The sequence below is a fragment of the Carassius gibelio genome, chromosome A15, assembly GCF_023724105.1.
Source record: "Carassius gibelio isolate Cgi1373 ecotype wild population from Czech Republic chromosome A15, carGib1.2-hapl.c, whole genome shotgun sequence".
Taxonomy (NCBI): Eukaryota; Metazoa; Chordata; class Actinopteri; order Cypriniformes; family Cyprinidae; genus Carassius; species Carassius gibelio.
The window spans coordinates 16,127,075-16,146,412 of record NC_068385.1 but is presented as its reverse complement, the minus strand read 5'-3'; the positions used below and the strand labels follow the sequence as shown (position 1 = coordinate 16,146,412).

The following is a 19,338-nucleotide window of genomic DNA, read 5'->3' as shown; positions in this document are numbered from 1 at the left end:
TAGTTTTCCCAGAAAAAAGATGTCCTCATGTGAGGACAGTGGGTCTATCATGATGTGAAATGATGCAAAGCAGTTTCGTTCACTTTGCAAGCACAGATGCACATTGCATGTCATGCATCGCACACAGGATTTCCCAGTGCAGCCTTGTGCTCTGCATTCATGCATTTCATTTATAAAGTTATGTAATGTCCTCGGCAGAGGACATCGGGACTCAATTTCTAAAAAAAAAAATGAAAAGACATGAATGAAAATGCATAGGCAAAAACAATAGATTTTTTTAAATCACCAATAAATTTTTAATGTTCAAGATTTTTTTTTTTTTTTTTACCAAACTTTGTATAAAGATGATTCTCAACTATGGTATAACAGAATAATTCAGTATAACATTTTTCTTTCTGCAAAATGTGTGTAAAATTACCATTAATGGGTTTTCTAATTATATACAATGTATCTATAAACTAAATCTAATTTGCATATAAATGTGTTTTTGGGGCAACATGTAATGAAAAAAGAAGTGTAATAATGTGAGTAATAATTGTCAAGATTTTCATAATAATATATAATATTTCATAGAATATTGAAATATAATTTCTTTCTCTATTCATTTGTTATGTCTCCAAAAATGCGTCATAAGCATGCGTTTAGTCCCGGTGTCCTCATCTGAGGACATGTATGAAATCAATGTCCTGTTTAGTAACAGAAAGTCATATTTTGATTTGAAACCCCATAACATATTTCTGAGATGTTGATTTATGACACAGAATTTAAAAATTAGACAGATTTAAATGATAACTACAATATATTATAGAAATATTATCATATTTCTATAAGAGTGTCACTAAATTAATTTCAGACATTTTGATGACCAAGGAGAGGGAGTGGTCATGTGAAACATCCAATCATTTGGTATCTCTGAAAAGCCCTTAATGTGCTCTGTACAGGACATCCAGATCTAAAACTGTGGCATGAACAGACTCAGAGAAATTCACAAAAATATAATGTCCTCATATGAGGCCACAGGGTCTCAAGATGTCAGTAGCACAAAAAAAAAAAGAGAGGGAAAAAAAAGGTTCTAAAACGTTAAACTCCCTCCTAAGTTTTTCTACAACAGCAGGTGTTGAAGGATCGTGGCTCACCATTATAAACGGATGCTTCATTTCAGACTGCAGGCCTCAGAGGCGATGAGAGAGAGCCCCCTGGTGCTTCAACGATGAAGTAGCAGACAACACGCTGTTAATGGCTGCTACAGTCCAGGCCCACATGAGAAACACACAGGACGAACAAACACGAAATCTTTCAGTTACACATTTTAATGAATCTGACAGGCCGCTTGTGTCATGGGCGGTACCTGAGTGGGCAGATGACATATGCTATGTGCAAACTATACAGTCAAATAATGGTGCAAAGAACTGGAAAAAAAAACAGACACATGCATAACTCTACTTATCTGGAACAGCAGACAGAAGACGACAAAGACGTTTGTTTTTCGATCAGACCTTACCTACTTCCATTCAGAAACCTGTCATGAAAAGCTTAGGATGGAGCTAGTATGCCATAATATGAGTTACAGGTGATGCGTTTTCACTTTTAAACTTTATTATATGTGCATCTCATTTCCATTTAATCCATTGTAGTCTGAAGATTTCAAATATTCAATGAGTTCTCTCAAGTTCAATACGTATCCAGCATCAAATGAAAGGAAAATATACATTTACGGCAGAGGTAATCAGACAAAAACACTTTTTATAAACAACAGAACACTTCAAATCTACCTCCACAACCAAATGTTCTTCTGTCCATCATCCCAATAATGACATGGCATTCAATGCATCACAGCACTGTCACCAAAAATATATCCATTTATAGCAGACACATGTGCTGATCAATACATTTTCTGACTTCCTTTATTACATTTTTTTTTTTACAACATGTGCAAGGGAAAAACCTGCAAGGACCATTAACGAAAACTTAGGGCCTCTAATGAAAAGCAAGTGAAGTTCAACAGGTACACAAAACAGTACGGGATATGATCCATGCAGTTGTGCACAGCCAGCATAGTCATGGTATGGTCTCGTTTAATATTTGTAGATGACGTCAGCCACAGTGCGTCACAGTCTTCGTTGGAGATACATTCTACGGTCTGGTCTGGTCTGGACTGGACTCAGCCCGACTTGAAGAGGAGGATGGCCACCTGGCCCAAGTAGAAGTAGATGAAGTGTTTCGTCTCATGGGTCACGTAGCTGCCGAAGTTCCTTCCCACAATGCAGTGCCACGTAGGATTGTATTTCTTATCGAACTCCTGTAACACGAGACAACGTGGTTCAAGCATGGCGGAAAATGCAACCGCAACAAAAATACACGTTTGAAGTCTAAAATAACAGTACGGCTCAAATCTCGGCACGACTCACCTTTTTGATGAATGCGGCAATGTCCTTCTCTATGTTGTATTTCTCCATGGCCTGTGTAGCACAGTCCACTGCGTCTTGCTGCATGTCTTCAGACATGTCAGCGTTCTTGATCACAGCCTTCCTGTCAGTCATGGTGCCTGAAAACAGAGAGACGAACAAAGTGAAGTCTCCACTGAGAGTTAAACAGTGGGGCCTTTCATGGGTGCTTCTTCCCTGACAAAGCCAGGTAAACTCCTGACAGAATGCCATCAACGGAGAGGATCTGATTTGTTGAGGCAATTCAAGTGACACTCGATACTTTCATGAGAATCAAACCAGGCTTTCAGTCCAGCACCAGCATTTAAAGCTGGTCTATAAAGTATTTTCATACTATTAATGCTTGGCCCAGAAAACGACGTCAAACTGTTCTCAAATGACATTTCTTGGAGTTAAATCCTTTATAAAAATTTGCCACTTGAGTTAACTAGCGATACCAATACTGGGATTCATATGGTCCCAATGCATAGACTAGTCAACAGATCATATTTGCATTCCTGGGCCAATAACACAAAGTCTAACTGTGTGCGAATTCAGTATACTGGTTAAATCCAGAATAAAAACACTTTCGTTAACTAGCAATACCAGTACTGGGATACATATTATCAAAATCCATAAACAGCACTGCCAATTGCAACTGGTCAATAAAGTGCATATTTGCATTCTATTAATGCCAGTCCCATAAAACCCAATCAAATTGTGCTCAAATTTGTATCCTTTTATTTTTAGGAACTAAAATGCAGTATAAAATATATATTTAAATTAACAAGCAATACCAGTACTGGGATACATATGGTCCTAATTCATACTCATAGATGGGGAGTATTAGCAACTAAATCAATAAAGTACATATTTGCATACTATTAGGGATTCATATGGCCCAAATGCATACAGGCTAACTAGTATAGAAAAGCACTAATAGATCATACACAGCTGATATCGGCACTTCACGTTGATTTAGCGGTTGAACTCAATCATATGGTGGCAGTCGAATGGTTAAGGTCTGGATTTATCTATCAAGACAGGTCAGGACCATAGGTCTGGACGGAGGAATGCTACGTCACACCTCCATTCACAGCGTGCGCGTTTCATGCTCCAGCAAATCAGTGAAAGTCAGGTGCACGCGGCGTTCTGGTTGAAGCGTCTGAATTTAGAAGCCAAATACAGTGCATGTTTTGTTGAAGCGATTTAAATGTTGCAACAACACACACACACACACACACACACACAAAAATCGACATTTGTGTGTGGCTGTTGGTACTTACGCAATGAAACTAAGGAATACGACAGCATCAGGCTCAAAATGCATGCAAAATCATTCTTTGTAGATCACTCGAAATGGTCAATTAGTCAACTCACCTGTCAACAATAACAACAAGAGAAATCTGCAATTCAAAACAATCGCCGTGTGAGCTTTCTTCGTCTCGGCTTTCCCTTTGACGCTATGAGAGGAACATACGGATCAAGTCAAACACTGACTGGTGCCCGCGCTAAAATCCCTGGCTCTCCTCAGTGCCGTCCTACACAGCGCTCGCCATTGGCTGCACACCAGCCGCTCCCTGCGCCCCTCTGCCAGCATCTTATTTCATCCCACAATGCATCTTTAACCGGGGACCAGAGGAAAATGTGCTTGTTTGGGTATAAGCTGCAGGACTGTGTGGGCCAGAAAATAGCTTAAATTAGACTCGGTGGACCTTCGCATTGAAAACACTTCACAATGAGTGAAGGACACTTACTGCAAGGTTAGAGGTATTAATCTGTTTTATCTCTCATGGCAGGGCCAACGCAGTGTAATGCAACTAGAAATGGAAAATGTTAAGAAATTCGATTTATTCTGGTTACGATTTTCCTAGAAATGTATAGAAATACGTGAACATTTTTCAAGAATTGCCCTTAACAGTCTACTATCAACTTATTTCAACAGAATGAGATTTTATGCATAAATGCAATGTATTTGTGGAATTGGTGTGCTTTAAATGCTATCTGTCGTCTATAAATTTCCACTTATTACAATGAAACTCCAAAAATATGTCTTTACACGTTATCACACGTGACAACCAGTCAGCATTTCTCACAACAGATCTTTTTCATTTTACTGGAGGTGATTAAAGTAATTACTTGTAGATCAGTGATTCAGGTTCAATCTCAAAAAGAACCGGCTCATAAGAGGCATTCTTCTGAGAGTGGAGAATACTTTGATTTGAAGCGTTTTGTTTTTGATTCAATATAAAGAATAAAAAACAAACTACAACTAACTTATTTTTCTTAACGATTTCCAACTAATATAATAAATTATCCCAACTTTACACGATTTATAGTTACTAAACTTTGCACATTAATATAGGACTCAACTGTTGGGTGGCATTCAGATTTAAAGGGACAGGTAAGCATTTTTTATTTTTTTTACACTATTCCTGTAGCTCACAGTGGAGCACGGTGTTAACATGGCCATTTGTTTGACTCCCAGGGAATGTATTAACTTATAAAATGTGTACCTTAAATACAATATAAGAAACTATTTTTTGTCAATGCACACAAGTATGTCATAATTTACTCATTCTCATGTCTTTCCAAACCTGTACAACTTGCTTTGTTCTATAGAACATGTTTGTATAATGTTTTGGACACCACTCACATCCATTGTATGGACAAACAGCTGAAACTTTCTTCCAAATATTTAGTCTTGAAGTCTTCAGTGAAAATTTTTAATTCCAGGTGAACCGTCTTGTAAAAGTCAATTTCATAATATTGAACAATTGAAGAGCATTAAAAAAGAAATCCAAGTAATGCATCGTACACTACTTTTGTACCAATGAAACCTTTATTTAGGCTAAAAGTGTTCAGGAAAAAGAAAAATGCTAGCAATGTTAAAGCATCTCCCATCTACATCGGGACAGTGTAAATCTAAAAATGCCTGAGTAACCCCCCGACCCCCCCCATCCCAAATTAAGTTTACCATACTGTTCCTGTTGATTCCATCCCCACAGACCGTTCCAGCATCTGCTCCGCCAAAGTGTTAAAAATGTGAAGGGCCAAAATGTCTATATTTTCCACTGAGGTACTGAGAAAATAAAGGGGACAAGGAAGTACTTTTGAACTGCGGTCTTAAAATCCTATGATCCTTGGAGCAATTGATCCTGTTCCATGAATCCAGCATTCCCTATCCTATCTTCATTATGAACTGATCCCAGTGATCCGGCATCCACTGAGCCTCTCCTCCAATCCAAATCTTAAGATACCAGCTAAATCAAAACAAAGGAGGCAAAGAGTTAGAATCAAATCCACTCACCCTGCCTTCTCTGACGAATGCATGCATACAGCATTAAGGCTAAGACAGACTATCAAGACTATTAACCCAACACTAAGACTGAATCAAACATTTTAATGAAAACATGAAAGCTGCAATCTGTCTTTGGACACAAAAACCCAACTAGACATTTGACCAGTACATCTTTACAATGCAACGAAATATACCACCTGATTTGAAATTGATGTAAAACTGGTTCAATTACCCAAATAATGGCCAGAGGGCCATTTTTCTTCGGTGTAGTTTTTTTTAGAGGTTTGTTCTAGAGCTCAAACTCACCCTTTTACGCAACCGTATAGATTTAGCAATCCTTTATTACAAAGCATCAGTTCTGTATCACGTCTAGAGGAAGACAGCATAAAACAATTGTGGAACCCGCTATCCCATGATCATTATTCATACATGCCATTTACAAAAATATCAGGAGCCATTACACAACCCTTTGTTTGGTCTATGAAAAAGAATTCCACTTTGTAGTTAAAAAAAATTATTTTGGGTTTGGTCTGTTAAAAATAACCAATGGAGGGAGAGAAAAATAAAAGGACACAAAGACATAAGATGATCACTGTCATATGAAACAAGAAGGGTGGAATTAAAACATGGGGTTTGTATAAAGACAAAAAAAAATGGCTCAAGGGCTCCGAGAGGGCTCGTTTAGGAGCGAGAGCGGGAACGGCTATGGCGAGGGGAGTACTGCGGGGATCCTCGACTGCGGCGTGGGGAGTAGCTTCGGCTACGGTTGTTGCTGCGGCTGCGACTCCTGCTGCGACTGCGGCTCCTTGACCTTGATCTTCCATAGCTCGGACTGCGGGGACCATCCACCTTCACACGGATGTATGCAGTTTCTCCCTGGCAGAGACAGAACTTTCCACTGAGCAAGTGTAACGTACAAGCATGCCAAAACTTAACACTATACTTACCAGACTTCCTACAATGAAACATTTTTCTTTGGGTGTACACCAGTATTCCCATTTCCATAAACCAGTACCAACAGAGTACACAAAGAATCCAGTTTGATAAGGTTTAGCTTTGGTATTCAAAAATATTTGTTACTGATACCATTAAATTAAAAAAAAATCTGTCTGATAACCAATAGCTATTAAAATTGGTAATGTGAACAAAAATGCAATGAAAATTTGTACTGAACTGTGTATACCACATAATTACCATAATCTTACATAATTTGCACTAAAAGTTTGTAAGAACAGAAAAAGTTCGTAAAACACGTATAAAGCAAGCAATTTTACATTAAAAACGTTATTCTAAAAAAGAAATGGAAAAAAAATCCTCTACATAGACTACAAGTTTTCACCCAGTAACTCAGGATGCAGCTATCAATGCCAATTAATTGGCTAAAATACATCGATCGACCTCTATTCACGAGGATAAGTTCACTTACAACATAGATCTTCCGAGTACAACATTAGGGATTTTCTTACCTTAAAAATATTCCAATGCTAAGTAAATCCCAAAATTCGGATGAAAATCTCAAACCTACCTCATGTGACCGGAATTTTGTGTTATCCAGTTTGCGAACGGCGTAGGTCATGTCTTCTTTGCGAACAAACTCCACCACACCAGTGCCATCACGGAAAACGTCAGCGTAACATACATCACCTGCTTCACGCATGTGATCCTTCAGATCCTGCCAGCTCCCGCTCTGTGGAAGCCCTGAAATCAAACACAACGGTCAATTCAACTTCAGACAGCTCTTGAATTAGTTAAAGCTGTGATGCTCCCGTACCTGAAACAATTACTCTGTACTCTGAACGTCTGGATGGGGGTCCATATCTACCCCTAGGAGCCCCACCACCACCACCACCACCTCCTCCTCCACCGCCGCCACCACCACCACCAAATCCTCCTCTCCCGCTTCTGGGAAACTCCACTCGAAGACGATAGCCATCGTAGTCATAGCCATCACGGGCATAAACAGCATCTTCAGCATCTCTAAATGCAACAAGAGGAGGAACAGCATGTAAATACCAATCTGGCATGAAAAACCAGTCAGTGTGGCTAGAGGTCACACAGAGCCAAACTACAAACAATAATTATTCATCTGACATGGTAGTTAAGTGACTAAACACTTTAAAAGCAATGCAAAAGTGCCTTAAAAAAAAACAGAAGAGGCCTTTCTTAACAGTGATTTGTATCAAAAGCTCACTGAAACTAACCTGAATCAAGCTCAAGACGTAATGTGTCTAGTTACAAAGCTAATTTCCATATCCAAACCTAAGGCAGGTATTAAAGCCTAACAAAGATAAAAATAAAAACATGCTTAAACCTGTTGTCACCCGGGACCTCGGTGGGCCACCTACGTTTACTTCATTATATTACAATTAATTCCTAATCTAATAAAGACAAACTATATATTATTGAAAAGGTCCAAGACTCCTAAATGGATATGTTACCATTTTTATTTGTTGTTAAAAAATTATGTCGGAAAGGTAATAGATTTATGGCAAGAGTGCACCTCAAAAACCTACATCATTACAGGAGATCTGACCTTTGTCAAAAAAAAACTTCCTCTTTGTTGCCTTTTCTTTATCACACTTCAGAAATTATATATCACTTAAAAACATAAAATCTCAAAATTCAAAAACCCCATTAAAATCAAACATTGCATTACCATTAAAATGGTACATCAAAATCATGTTACAAAATGTTTTCAGTCATGAATTATAGAAATTTAGGTTTGGATCATGCACTTTCCAAGTCTATGTTCAAAAATGTGAGTGACTGTTAACAGGTTAAACATAAAAAAACGTGTTAGGTGAAAATTAGTACGTAAAAATTGCAAACCTTACACTCCCCGTGACGCCAAACATTAGTTAATAAAAACAAAAATAAAAATCTCTGGAAACATGGTGAGCATGGCTAAGCTAATTAGCAGGTTAGCACAGGAAACAAAAGTAAAAAGCTTAACGTTAGTTGAAAAAATACACAGTTGCTTCTATATACAGATAGCTCAAACGCAGTCTTCATGTAACAGGTTTATAGAATTCTTATAATTTAAAAAGTGAAACCGGCAACATTTAAACCAACAGATTAACTAACGTTCGCCTTTTAGCTAAAGGCTAAAGGTTGAGTTGTACCCACCTCGGGTCTTCAAACTCGACAAAGGCGAATGGAGGTCCACCTCGTCGGTTTTTCAGATCAATGTCTCGAATGGCTCCGTACTTGTAGAAGACATCTTCGACATCTTTAGAGCGGATATCAGGCGGCAGGTTTCCCACATAGATGCGGCAGTCGTTGTTTCCAGCAGGGCCGCGGATCACACCGCCAGACATTTCGGCACTCATGAGCCTTCACTTTGCTGTTGAGCAGATACATAAAATACTGTTTTCGAGTCTGATATGCAGCAGCTGTTTATTTAAACTTGCGAAATACATTAAATGAAGCGCAACACCATTCAGATACAAAACAAAAAAGACTTACTATTGTCCGAAGCGCCGCTCGCACGCGCACCTCTTCGTTTCCTCTGAAGTCGCGCGGGTCGCTTCCTATTCAGCAACATTCAACCGCGGATGAATCTAAAGAAGCAGGCTGAAGTGCGGTTATTTGCATAGCTACATGCGCGACACGAAATAGTTCGGATAATGACGCCTAAAACAATTAAAAAATATTTCTGTGGTTGGGTAAGTGGAATGGATAAGGAACGAATAGGTATATCAAGCTTTTATTATTTACTGTAGCGCTGTTTATTTTGGTCCTCTGGTAAAGTCCATATTTTACTTATTTGCACCTGCTGCTGTGGTAAACTGTGCTGCCATACAAAGACAAAGTGCGGTAACTACGCAAACAATTAAACTGAGAAAAATGCCTTTCAAGTTTTTACATCAACCAGTCAAACATGTTGTGGGTAAATTAGTGGCAATGCATTAATTTAAATGCATTCAGTCATTTGTGGGAAGTCATGGCCTAGTGGTTAGAGAGTTTGACTCCCAACCCTAGGGTTGTGGGTTTAAATCTTGGTCTGGCAATACCATGACTAAGGTGCCCTTGAGCAAGGCACTGAACCTTGTTCAAGTTAAAATCCACACAATTTAAACTTTTCCTAACAATATAACTAGGGATCCCATAAAAGAAAACAAGGGATAATTGTGATTCTTTATAGGAAAATAAGGGACAGAATAAGGGATGCTTAAAATATTTGTACTGTACCACGTTCATATCTGCAGTTAAGTATATTTAAGGTGTATAAAAATTTCTCAACAAAAAATAAAGAATAATATTATAAATCAGATTATTATTATTATGTCAGTGGATATGAAGCAATGCAGGTAGGCTGTTTCATTTGCAGCATCTTGCTAGTTAATGTTAACTGATTATAAAGCTGTCGTTTGCTTTGCTAGGAGTTTATATTTTGCTATCTACCTTACCTGTCTTTTGATATTTGTGTTTAAACACAATTTCAACCATCATTTACCAGGGGATACCAAGGCAGACCACGCAGTATCTGTGTTGTCTAACAGGAAAACAAAGCCAGAATGCAGTAACTTCACTTACTGCAGCTTGCCTTGGTATTAGTTACTGCAATTTTGACACTCTCGTTTCTCTGAAATGGGACAAAATTGAACCAGGAGACTTTGTAACAAGACAGAACAGATGTCACAAAGCCCTTTTTTAGGCATATGGGCTTTAATTTCTTTCTTAATAATAGTAATATATTTTAATATAATACTGAAGGATGCATATGTAGCCTACTATAGTGTGTAAAGATTGGAGTTGAGACACATCTTCTATCATCACAACTTTATTGCAGCATTTTCAGTTTGTATTCAGGTTGTAAGTTATTTAGTTTCACTTATGTTTTGTCGATAATGCATTCAAGCCAAACATACAGATCTACCAGATACTCATAAACATGTAATCCAAGTGGTTATTCTTCATCAGAACAAAGGCTTTATTAAAGCTTTAGATGATGAGAGAATAGATTACAGAAGATCTTTATATCTATCCTAAGAAACTCTTAAATGTTGACAGTAAGTGATAAGGATCAATCAAATGCGGTAATAATCTCGTCGGTTCCATTACTTTCCTAAAGAACTATCTTGGTAACAACAGCTATAACTTTACAATGTTTTGAAGACGAGCAGAAGACACCACAAAATTTCACATTCCCAGAAACTTCCCTGATAGCACACGTACATCACAGGGAGATCTATTTTGTCGATTTGATTTGTATTTTTTTGAGTATTCACTCATCTGCAATACGTCTATAGGACGTTTCCTATCAGATGGCAAATTAACATTTAGAAGATGTCTTTAAGATGTTTATAATTTAGAATGTATGTAAAGCTGATGTCTGAAAGATGTCTACCAGATGTTTGTACACAGCAGATGCTTAAGCGATCTTTAACAGACATCTTGCAGACGGGTTACTTAGCAATTACTTTCATTTGCTTTTTTACTGTATATCAACATCACATTTAGGAGTAAATAATCTACCTATGTTTCAGTGTTTTATATGGAAGTGACAGTAAAGTCTGCTAGCTTTCAGCTAATGCTGGATTATGGGAATCAGCGGCATTTCAATATGCGTAGCTGGAAAGGTAATGGGAAAGACCAGTGGCTCCGCTGCTGTCACCACAAACCGTGTACTTCCCTTGACAGGCCAGACTGTTGATCTGGGGAGAAAAAAAGTAGAGAAGCGATAAGAAAGAAGATCTATCTATATGTCTGTCTGTCTATGAATAGATTTGGTTGGCATGCCTCTGCACGTTTGATGAATTCCTCGGTTGCGGCAGCTTCATTCTCTCTCTGTCCACGCCAGGTCTTCAGAGCTGAGGCCTGAAGAGCTCGGCCGAATGAGAAGGTGAGAGCCCAGGGTTTCACCAGTGGACAGTTATTGATGGCATTTAGGTTAATGGAGGCCTCCTCCTCACTTTGACCTCCCGAGAGAAAGGTCACCCCTGAAAGTGCAGGAAGTCTGTAATTACGCAGTGTCCAGACTCGTCACTAAATATGGAATCAGCTTTATATTTTGTAATATATCCCCAACCTGTCACCGCGGGCGGGACAGAACGCCGCAGAGCAGTGACTGTTGCCATGGCAACCTCCTCTGCACTGTATTTGGTTGGGCAGCCGTGTCCAGGGGTCACCATGTTGGGCTTGAGAAGTGTGCCTTCCAGATACACGTGATGATCAAACATGGCTTTGTAGACTTCTGCAAGTACCTGAATAAATGACAGTGAATCTAAATCATCTGATTCCAGCAATTTTGAAATTGTAAAAGCATATAAAAAAAATAGAGTTAACTCAGAAACTGAAGATACTGTCATCATTTACTCACTTTCATGTTGTTCCAAACCGGTGTAACTTTTCTTTTATGGAACATAAGCTATGTTCCATAAACTATTTAGAAATGTTGCTGGTGATGTTGTTTTGAACCCCATTACATTTCATTGTCTGAACAAAAACAGCTTGCAAATGGGAGAAAGAAAGTCATATTGGTTTGGAACAACATGAAGGGGAATAAATAATAATTTTCACTTTTGGATTTAATATCCCGTTAAGAAGCAGACTATAACCGACCCTCTCTGTAACAAACTGGCAACGTTTCAAGTTATGGTCTCCATCAGGTAGGATCTCAGGTTCCACTATGGGTACAATCCCATGCTGCCAGAACAGATGGGACACAAACTTGAGATTTAGCAAAGATCCATTTGTATCTCTTATTAGTGAATTTAGCCTAATTAACAGTTTACCTGCTGACAAATACTAGCATAGCGAGCAAGGACTTTAGCATTTTCTTTAATGCACAGGTTTGACGGGGTGGTATCACTGATTTTCATCACACAGCGCCACTTCGCAAAGTCGGCTCCATCCTTTTTATACTGAGCGCAGCGTTCTGAGAGCCCATCCAGACCTGTTGAGACAGTAGAGCTCCATTTAACCCTCGTTTTATGTCAAAATTCGGTCTTCTGGTACGTTCTGGGTCAAACTAACCCTAACTAAATTCTAAGGGGTCATTTACACAACACTTTTTATGCATTTTGGTTCGTTCATTTATAGGAGAACAACATTTTGGGGGCCTGAAATATGCTTAAACATTATTGCCTTCATGTAAAATACATTTTAGAACATTTGATTTGATTTGAGAAAATGGTGACACTAATGTGTTTGTGTTCATGTTTTCAGTCTAGGCGTATGTGCACAAGTGCATAGTATTTCTTTACAAAGAGACATCGCCAACTACTGGCATGGCATGCATAATACAGCATTTTCAGTCTTTTATGTGGATCTGTGTGAATAGGGATCATTTTGACAGCATTGTTGTCGGTACTTGAAAAACACAAAGAAAAGCTGTTCCGTTTTTAGTACACCATTAATGTGTAAACGCACCCTCGTCAAGAAAAAATATCCTGGTTTAATCAGCATTTCTCACCACTCAAAAATATTTTGCTCGTCCAACTGACTTTGAAAATAATATTAGGGTTAAACTTCAAAAACTTTCTGAATCAAGAACCAAGAAGCTAAGTTTAAAGGAGTCTACCAACCAGATGTATCAACAGCAAAATCAAATTCAAATTGAATTATCAGATATTCATATCCAGAGATTGGACATCTTTGCAATACCTTGTGTAGTGGTTTCTCCATTAGTCCCTGGCATGGGGACTACACCTTTGTCGACCTGTGAAGAAAGTGCAAAATATTTCAGAAATCAAATATTTTAAATTCAACTCATTAACTTAAACGCCCTGTCAGAAAAAAAGGTGCAAAAATTGTACCTGTAGGAGTACAACAGGTGCATATTAGTAGCTTAGAGTAATAATGTGCACCCTTAAGGTTTCTAAAATTAATCCTTTAGGGGTAAATACAGCATAAAGGTATCATTTTTTTCCCAATTAAATACAATATTCAAAAACAATGTTTCCCAAAAACAGGCTTTGCAAACACTCCCCATATCTGCGATTATTTGGACAAGCAGATAGTTCTGTCCCAAAAATATCCCACTAATTGAACTGCACTTTTTTAGCTTTTTCTATAATGAGACATTTCGCTGGGAAATATTGCACTGTAAAATGTTGCAGTCTAAATTCAAACTCACAGTGCCCGCATGAGCACCAAGGCTCAATGTGTCAAAGCTAATATTCTTACATCTACACCAGTGAACCCAGACGAGACTTTATACCTTTATTCCGATAGTGATACCCTTGTCCTTTATCATCTTGACGAATGGGACGCCATCATCAGAGTTCTGGTAGAGTGTTTCGTGGAAGAAGATCACTCCGCCGATGCAGTTATCAATGCGGTCATCGGCGGTGAAGAGCACCTGTCGGTAAAGACGGCGGTTCTCCTCGTTGTTCTCTACTCCTATCTGGTTCAGACGCTTCCCCAAGCTGCCTGTTAGAACATCCACAGTATCAAGGTGGGTTTTGTGCTTTTCTTTCACACTGCAATTTATGTTGCCAAACTGGAGGAAGCCACACTAACCTATGGACTCGTCGGCAGCTAGGATGCCTTTCCCTGGTGACACAATCCGTAGAGCTATCTCATGTAGCTCCTTCTTTTGCTCAGTGGTGAGAGGAGGAAACTGATGGGTCATCCTAAATGTCTGGCACAATCCGAGGATAGTGTAGAAACAGTAAATAAATACAATATAATCAAGATAGGACTACAGTGACATCACAATATTTTGCCATTTAAGCTTACAACAGAGTTTTGTATGGTTCACATGAATTTACAATCTAAAAACAGATAACGTCCTGATGGAAAATGACCAGTTAATTTTTTTTGTAAAGTTTGCAAACATTTACTTAAACATAACTACATGTAACAGGAAACAAGGGTTAAAATCAATCTGGAAAATACTGTTGAAATAACCTAAAATACTGAGTGTGGAAATATCAAGGAATTTTAAAACTGTGATTTCCAGGCTGGGAAAAGTTATGAAAATTTATGAAATCTAAAATAAAAAATAAAATAAAAAAAGGTATATTCTAGTATATGCACAACTATAGAATCTTTACTTGGTTGGAAATTGGTCTCAGTGAGTTTAATCTCTAGAAAATGATTTTTTAACAATCCTTATCTGGACAATATAAACATAAATTAGATCCAAATAAATTAGAATCCAACACAACTTTCCCTTAAAGCCACAGAAGTTCTTCTACTAAATGGTAGAAATGCCGGCAACTTAGTTATCTGCAGCCACAAATAAAGCACAGACACAGTTTACAAGCCTCATATATATATAAACTACTCTCTTTATGAATAAACAAGTCTCCAAAGTACTGCGAAATTTAATATTTGAGAGTTCTTAACTTTGGCAACTTCTTGAAAACCTTCTAAACCTTTAGCAGCTTTTAAACAGCTATCTGGAAAACTATATGATTCCAAGCATTAAAAAAATATCTATACAGTGCATTCTCTAAATGGTAACTTGCTTGTGAAAACGTAACTTTTTAGCAATAAAAACCTTACAAAGTTGGTTCTCCACTGCATATTTTGCACAACAATTGTAATCCAAAATGGCTATGGCAGTAAATTCAACAGATGGAATTACTCACCAAGTCAGTGCAGACTGAAGCACTCAGACCGAAGAGGCTTTTTGAGACAAGATGAGACGTGACTGAATCTTTAACAGTGCCAGTGTCCCAGTTCTTTATGAAGGTGATATCCCAGAGGATGCTGACACTTGTAGGGCGGAGCTTAACGTCATGCCCTCATTAAGTTATTAAAGGAGGTGTTAAAGGCCACCAAAGGTTGCCCACCTGATCCCATTTCTCTACCATTCTCATTATTTCATACACAATGCAATGCCATATTTTTTTTTTTTTTTTTTTTTTGCATTTTCAAAATTAGATTTGAGTGTGTGCATTCCAGAGTGTTACTGTGCACTCACAAAGTTGTTGTGGGTGATTGTTGCATACTTAAAATAGTCCAGATATGGCTCGGATCCATTGTTCAGTTCAAGTCAATGGGATTTTTTTTGTAGTTTTATTATCTGCCAGGTATAAATGGTAGCCTGTAAGCCACATTAGTTGAGGTATCATTGTAGCTTTGTAAGCGGGCTGTATTCGCGTCAACAATATAATTAGATCAAATATGCCTCAGGCAAATCCTCAAATCTCTATTCAGCTGAGACTCCTATCAGACCCTTAGGAAAATGTTGGCAGTCACAGAGCGGCTGAGATTCAAGCATATGTGTGGTAAAAAAATGAGGTGGGGTCATGGCATAATTTCTAGTTCTATACAGGTGAGTAGAATTTTTAGATGACTTTATGATCTAGTTTTCAAGGACAAAAATTAGTCTGGAGATGTAGTTTACTAAAGTGTCGATCTGTTGTGAAATTCTGTGATCAATGCATTGAGAACTAATTGTAGCTTGTAAGCATACTTTGTTCATATCACATGTAATATGCATAAAAATAGCCGGACTGTTTTAGGAGCATGTTGTTCAATTCTTTTTATGAAACCAATAAGGTACTATAGATAAAAGTGGCAGTTTAGAGGGATACCCAATGTTTCATTATAAGACCGCTGGAAGTAGACTCTCAGGAGATCTGTTAAGAGTTACAGATATTTTAAGCCACCTCTACTGGGGCTGTGAAATTTTTTTTTTTCCTGATACCTAATTAAAAACATTAATAATGATGCTTTATCTGGTGTTCAATTTTCAGCCCTATTAAGGCTGCTCCCATTTGGGTTTGTCATTGCTCTCACAAATAGGTCACACCAAAGTCTCAAAGTTAGAGAAATGTCTCAAGATATCATTCATAGATATAGATTTTACCATTCTGTCTTTTGAATTGTAGTGAAAGAAAGTTCTACTTTTATCCTCCACATCAATTGATGAACGAGTTCTATTTTGGGGACATATGTTGACAATACTGCTGAAAAATGTTCCAAGACAATCCAAAAATGGCATCAAATATTCAGATACTAATTACATTAATATCTGCACTATATACACAGTATAAAATAAATTGTATTGCAATGCATTGTATGATTGTTTAGCATTGCACCATACATTTCATTTGTTCTGTGAATCAACATATTTCATATATTGTGTATTCAGATATTATTTCATAACCATACTGCAAATAATTGTATTTTAATTCTACACTACAGTACCATAGCTCCTTGTGCTTGTGCCTCAGTGATTTTCTGATTCACGCTGTATTCCCAAAAGCTAGCTTGCCCCTCTGTGAAGTGTATTAGTAAAGTTGTAGCCCTTAGCCTTTTATATTGTATCCAACAATGGGAATTTTTACCATTTGTATTTAGGTTTTAGATTTTTCAAGGACTTTTTCTGCAGGTTACATTGATTCATTAATAAATGGCGACAGGTGAGTCTTTGAATCTCACGGAATCATCGACTCAAATGATTTGTTCGAAACAGATTCATTTTGGGAGTGATACAAATGGCATGTCTTTATGAGTGAGATATCGAATAATGTACTGAACTGTTCCGCTTAAAAACATTGATTCTTTCAACAGGCAAAACAAGTGACACATTTTTATTGGCGAGTAACTGAATCATTCAGTCAACTGTTTCATTCATAACCACTGATTTATTCATTAGAAAAACAAGCGATACATCTTTATGAGTGAGTCACTGAATCATTCAGTCAACTGTTTCATTCAAAAACACTGATTTATTTAGGGGTGACCCGTCTTTATGAATGAGTCACTGAATCATTCACTCAACAAATATGATTAAAAAAAAACACTGATTCTTTTTGAAACAAAAAAAAATGGAAAAATACAGAAGTTGATTCTGATTTGGCTTCATTTTGTAACTATTATTTGAAAAAAGTAACTGGCAATACAATTTGTTCGTGCTTTATGGTGAATTATTAGAAAATTACTGTGACATTTTACTTTGTCTTTGGCAAAAAAACTGACTGTTACAGAGAGAAACAAATAGTTCATTGATATTTTATGTTTTAATGGAAAATTGATTCCTGTTACTTTTGTTTCTGCCCCTGCTGTGTCTTCATTTACCTTAATCTTCATCAAGGTAGGAGAAAAATCTGCAGGGGTGGAAGGAAAGTTCAGTAGGTCACACTCAAAATTCTTAAGCAGGTCTAATGATAAACCTCACGTCGACCTTCCCGGTCGGTCAGGATGATTCTTCAGCTCGAGCGCTGGCTCAACGGGACTTTGCTGCAGCAGCTGGGAATCAAAGGACATGCCATGGAAAGACTTCTGGCTTTGGAATAGCTCCAGACGCCATGAGCAACGTGCGGGGATCTCACACAGAAGCTATGTTCAAACATGACGAAAGATTTAGGAAGACAGCTTTGAATATTTGCTTACCAGGGTTATATGCCATTCAGATTTGAAGGAAGTAGAAATAAAATGTAAAGAAATGTTGAGAAATTAATTTAAATGAGGTATATTTTTTATCATAGATTTTTTGTATGAATTACCTTTAAATTAATATTTTATTTTTTATTAAACATTTTATTGTTTAATTAGTAAAATATTGGGTATACCCATGAACATCTTATCATGATCTTAATAATATATATATATATATATATATATATATATATATATATATATATATATATATATATATATATATATATATATATATATATATTTTACATTTTTCTATTTCACTATGATCCAGCCTGAGTTTCTGTTTCACTGTGAATTCTTATTTTGAAGTGTTGTTCTGCCCCCAGAGTTTCTGTTTTCACTTCCTGTTTCCTGTTCTACCTTCTACCATTTGTTGTCATAGTGATTCTTGGTTTTTACCCTTGTGTACTGACATTCATAAGCATACTTAATACAATAAAAAAACATCACTGAGATCTGCACACATCCATCAAGTACAATGCTCATCTTGCAGTATGGCCTCTAGATATGTCTCCCCCCTCCAGTGGCTGAAGACCGCAGAGAGACCACCAGTCTGCAGCGTGGCTGTACGGGCAGCCGCTCAGGTCCTCAGGAGCTGTTTAATGACCACACTGTGTAATTAAATATCATTTTTTACAGAAGCAGCTCATTTGCTTTGAGCTGTACATGTCTTTAGTTACTGCTGGATACAGTGTAGCTGATGGTAAACAAAAGAGTGCAGTTCAGATTCCGGCCTCACTCGTGTACTGTATTGTGCCACAGATAGTAAAAGCTCTATCCCCACGCACAAGACGGCGAGACACAGCCCAAAATCTGTCAAGCGGGGGTGACCTAAATGAGAGGGCACAGCATTAATATTTCTATTCCAAAATCCCCTTTACCAAAAGCTAAATCCTTCGTGCTTCACAGTTGGGATGGACATTTGACACAAACGATAAACTGTGTATATGCTCCTTGTCTTGGTATATGTGAAAATTATTCAAATCTGTGGTTTCTGTATATGTTATGAATTCGTATAGATATTTTTAGTAACTTGGATTAACTGTCTGCATATATGTTCATATTAATTGAGCACATTTTTTATATATATTCCTGAATACATAATAAACGTCTAGACCACACAATGACAGGAGTGATATTTCTCTGGATGAGAATTACGTCTTCCAATAAGGATTTATATTTTTTTATTTACTAGAAAAACTGGGGATGAATTTGGAATTAATGGTTATTTCAAAATAGAAAAAATATATATCTTTAAATACAGATTGA

General features: G+C 37.4%; 3 protein-coding genes across 4 annotated transcripts; all 3 read right to left on the bottom strand.

The window, feature by feature from the left end:
• Nucleotides 1-1,574: 1,574 nt before the first annotated feature.
• On the bottom strand, nucleotides 1,575-3,972 carry LOC128029347 (dynein light chain 2, cytoplasmic). Of its 2 annotated transcripts, none has more exons than XM_052617100.1 (3): nucleotides 3,804-3,972; nucleotides 2,409-2,545; nucleotides 1,575-2,299 (listed from the first exon to the last, which is right to left on the bottom strand). In XM_052617100.1, exons 2-3 carry the CDS (start codon nucleotides 2,538-2,540, stop codon nucleotides 2,162-2,164), a joined length of 270 nt encoding a protein of 89 aa, XP_052473060.1. In that variant the 5' UTR covers nucleotides 2,541-2,545; nucleotides 3,804-3,972; the 3' UTR covers nucleotides 1,575-2,161. The 2 variants fall into 2 exon arrangements, with proteins under 2 accessions (XP_052473060.1, XP_052473059.1); XM_052617099.1 differs by lacking the exon at nucleotides 3,804-3,972 and adding an exon at nucleotides 3,710-3,752.
• A 1,834-nt stretch (nucleotides 3,973-5,806) lies between these two features.
• On the bottom strand, nucleotides 5,807-9,288 carry LOC128029346 (serine/arginine-rich splicing factor 1A). Its single transcript, XM_052617098.1, has 5 exons — nucleotides 9,190-9,288; nucleotides 8,851-9,067; nucleotides 7,496-7,701; nucleotides 7,250-7,422; nucleotides 5,807-6,600 (listed from the first exon to the last, which is right to left on the bottom strand). The coding sequence occupies exons 2-5, from the start codon at nucleotides 9,051-9,053 to the stop codon at nucleotides 6,406-6,408; spliced, it is 777 nt and encodes a 258-aa protein (XP_052473058.1). The 5' UTR covers nucleotides 9,054-9,067; nucleotides 9,190-9,288; the 3' UTR covers nucleotides 5,807-6,405.
• Nucleotides 9,289-10,491: 1,203 nt separating this feature from the next.
• Nucleotides 10,492-15,343, bottom strand: LOC128029345 (fructose-bisphosphate aldolase C-A). Its single transcript, XM_052617097.1, has 9 exons — nucleotides 15,267-15,343; nucleotides 14,191-14,311; nucleotides 13,889-14,100; nucleotides 13,333-13,387; nucleotides 12,462-12,622; nucleotides 12,289-12,372; nucleotides 11,756-11,930; nucleotides 11,467-11,666; nucleotides 10,492-11,381 (listed from the first exon to the last, which is right to left on the bottom strand). Exons 2-9 carry the CDS (start codon nucleotides 14,300-14,302, stop codon nucleotides 11,286-11,288), a joined length of 1,095 nt encoding a protein of 364 aa, XP_052473057.1. The 5' UTR covers nucleotides 14,303-14,311; nucleotides 15,267-15,343; the 3' UTR covers nucleotides 10,492-11,285.
• Nucleotides 15,344-19,338: the final 3,995 nt, after the last annotated feature.

Coding starts and splice junctions, on each gene's coding strand:
- LOC128029347 (XM_052617099.1), bottom strand. CDS start 3,737: ATGCTGTCGTATTCCTTAGTTTCATTGC. Junction 2,546..3,709: donor GTATTCCTTAGTTTCATTGC/GTAAGTACCAAC, acceptor CTCTGTTTTCAG/GCACCATGACTGACAGGAAG. Junction 2,300..2,408: donor TTGCCGCATTCATCAAAAAG/GTGAGTCGTGCC, acceptor CTCGTGTTACAG/GAGTTCGATAAGAAATACAA.
- LOC128029346 (XM_052617098.1), bottom strand. CDS start 9,053: ATGAGTGCCGAAATGTCTGGCGGTGTGATCCGCGGCCCTGCTGGAAAC. Junction 7,423..7,495: donor GTACAGAGTAATTGTTTCAG/GTACGGGAGCAT, acceptor GTTTGATTTCAG/GGCTTCCACAGAGCGGGAGC. Junction 6,601..7,249: donor CAAAATTCCGGTCACATGAG/GTAGGTTTGAGA, acceptor TGTCTCTGCCAG/GGAGAAACTGCATACATCCG.
- LOC128029345 (XM_052617097.1), bottom strand. CDS start 14,302: ATGACCCATCAGTTTCCTCCTCTCACCACTGAGCAAAAGAAGGAGCTA. Junction 13,388..13,888: donor GTATCACTATCGGAATAAAG/GTATAAAGTCTC, acceptor CTTTCTTCACAG/GTCGACAAAGGTGTAGTCCC. Junction 11,382..11,466: donor AATTCATCAAACGTGCAGAG/GCATGCCAACCA, acceptor TTTTCTCCCCAG/ATCAACAGTCTGGCCTGTCA.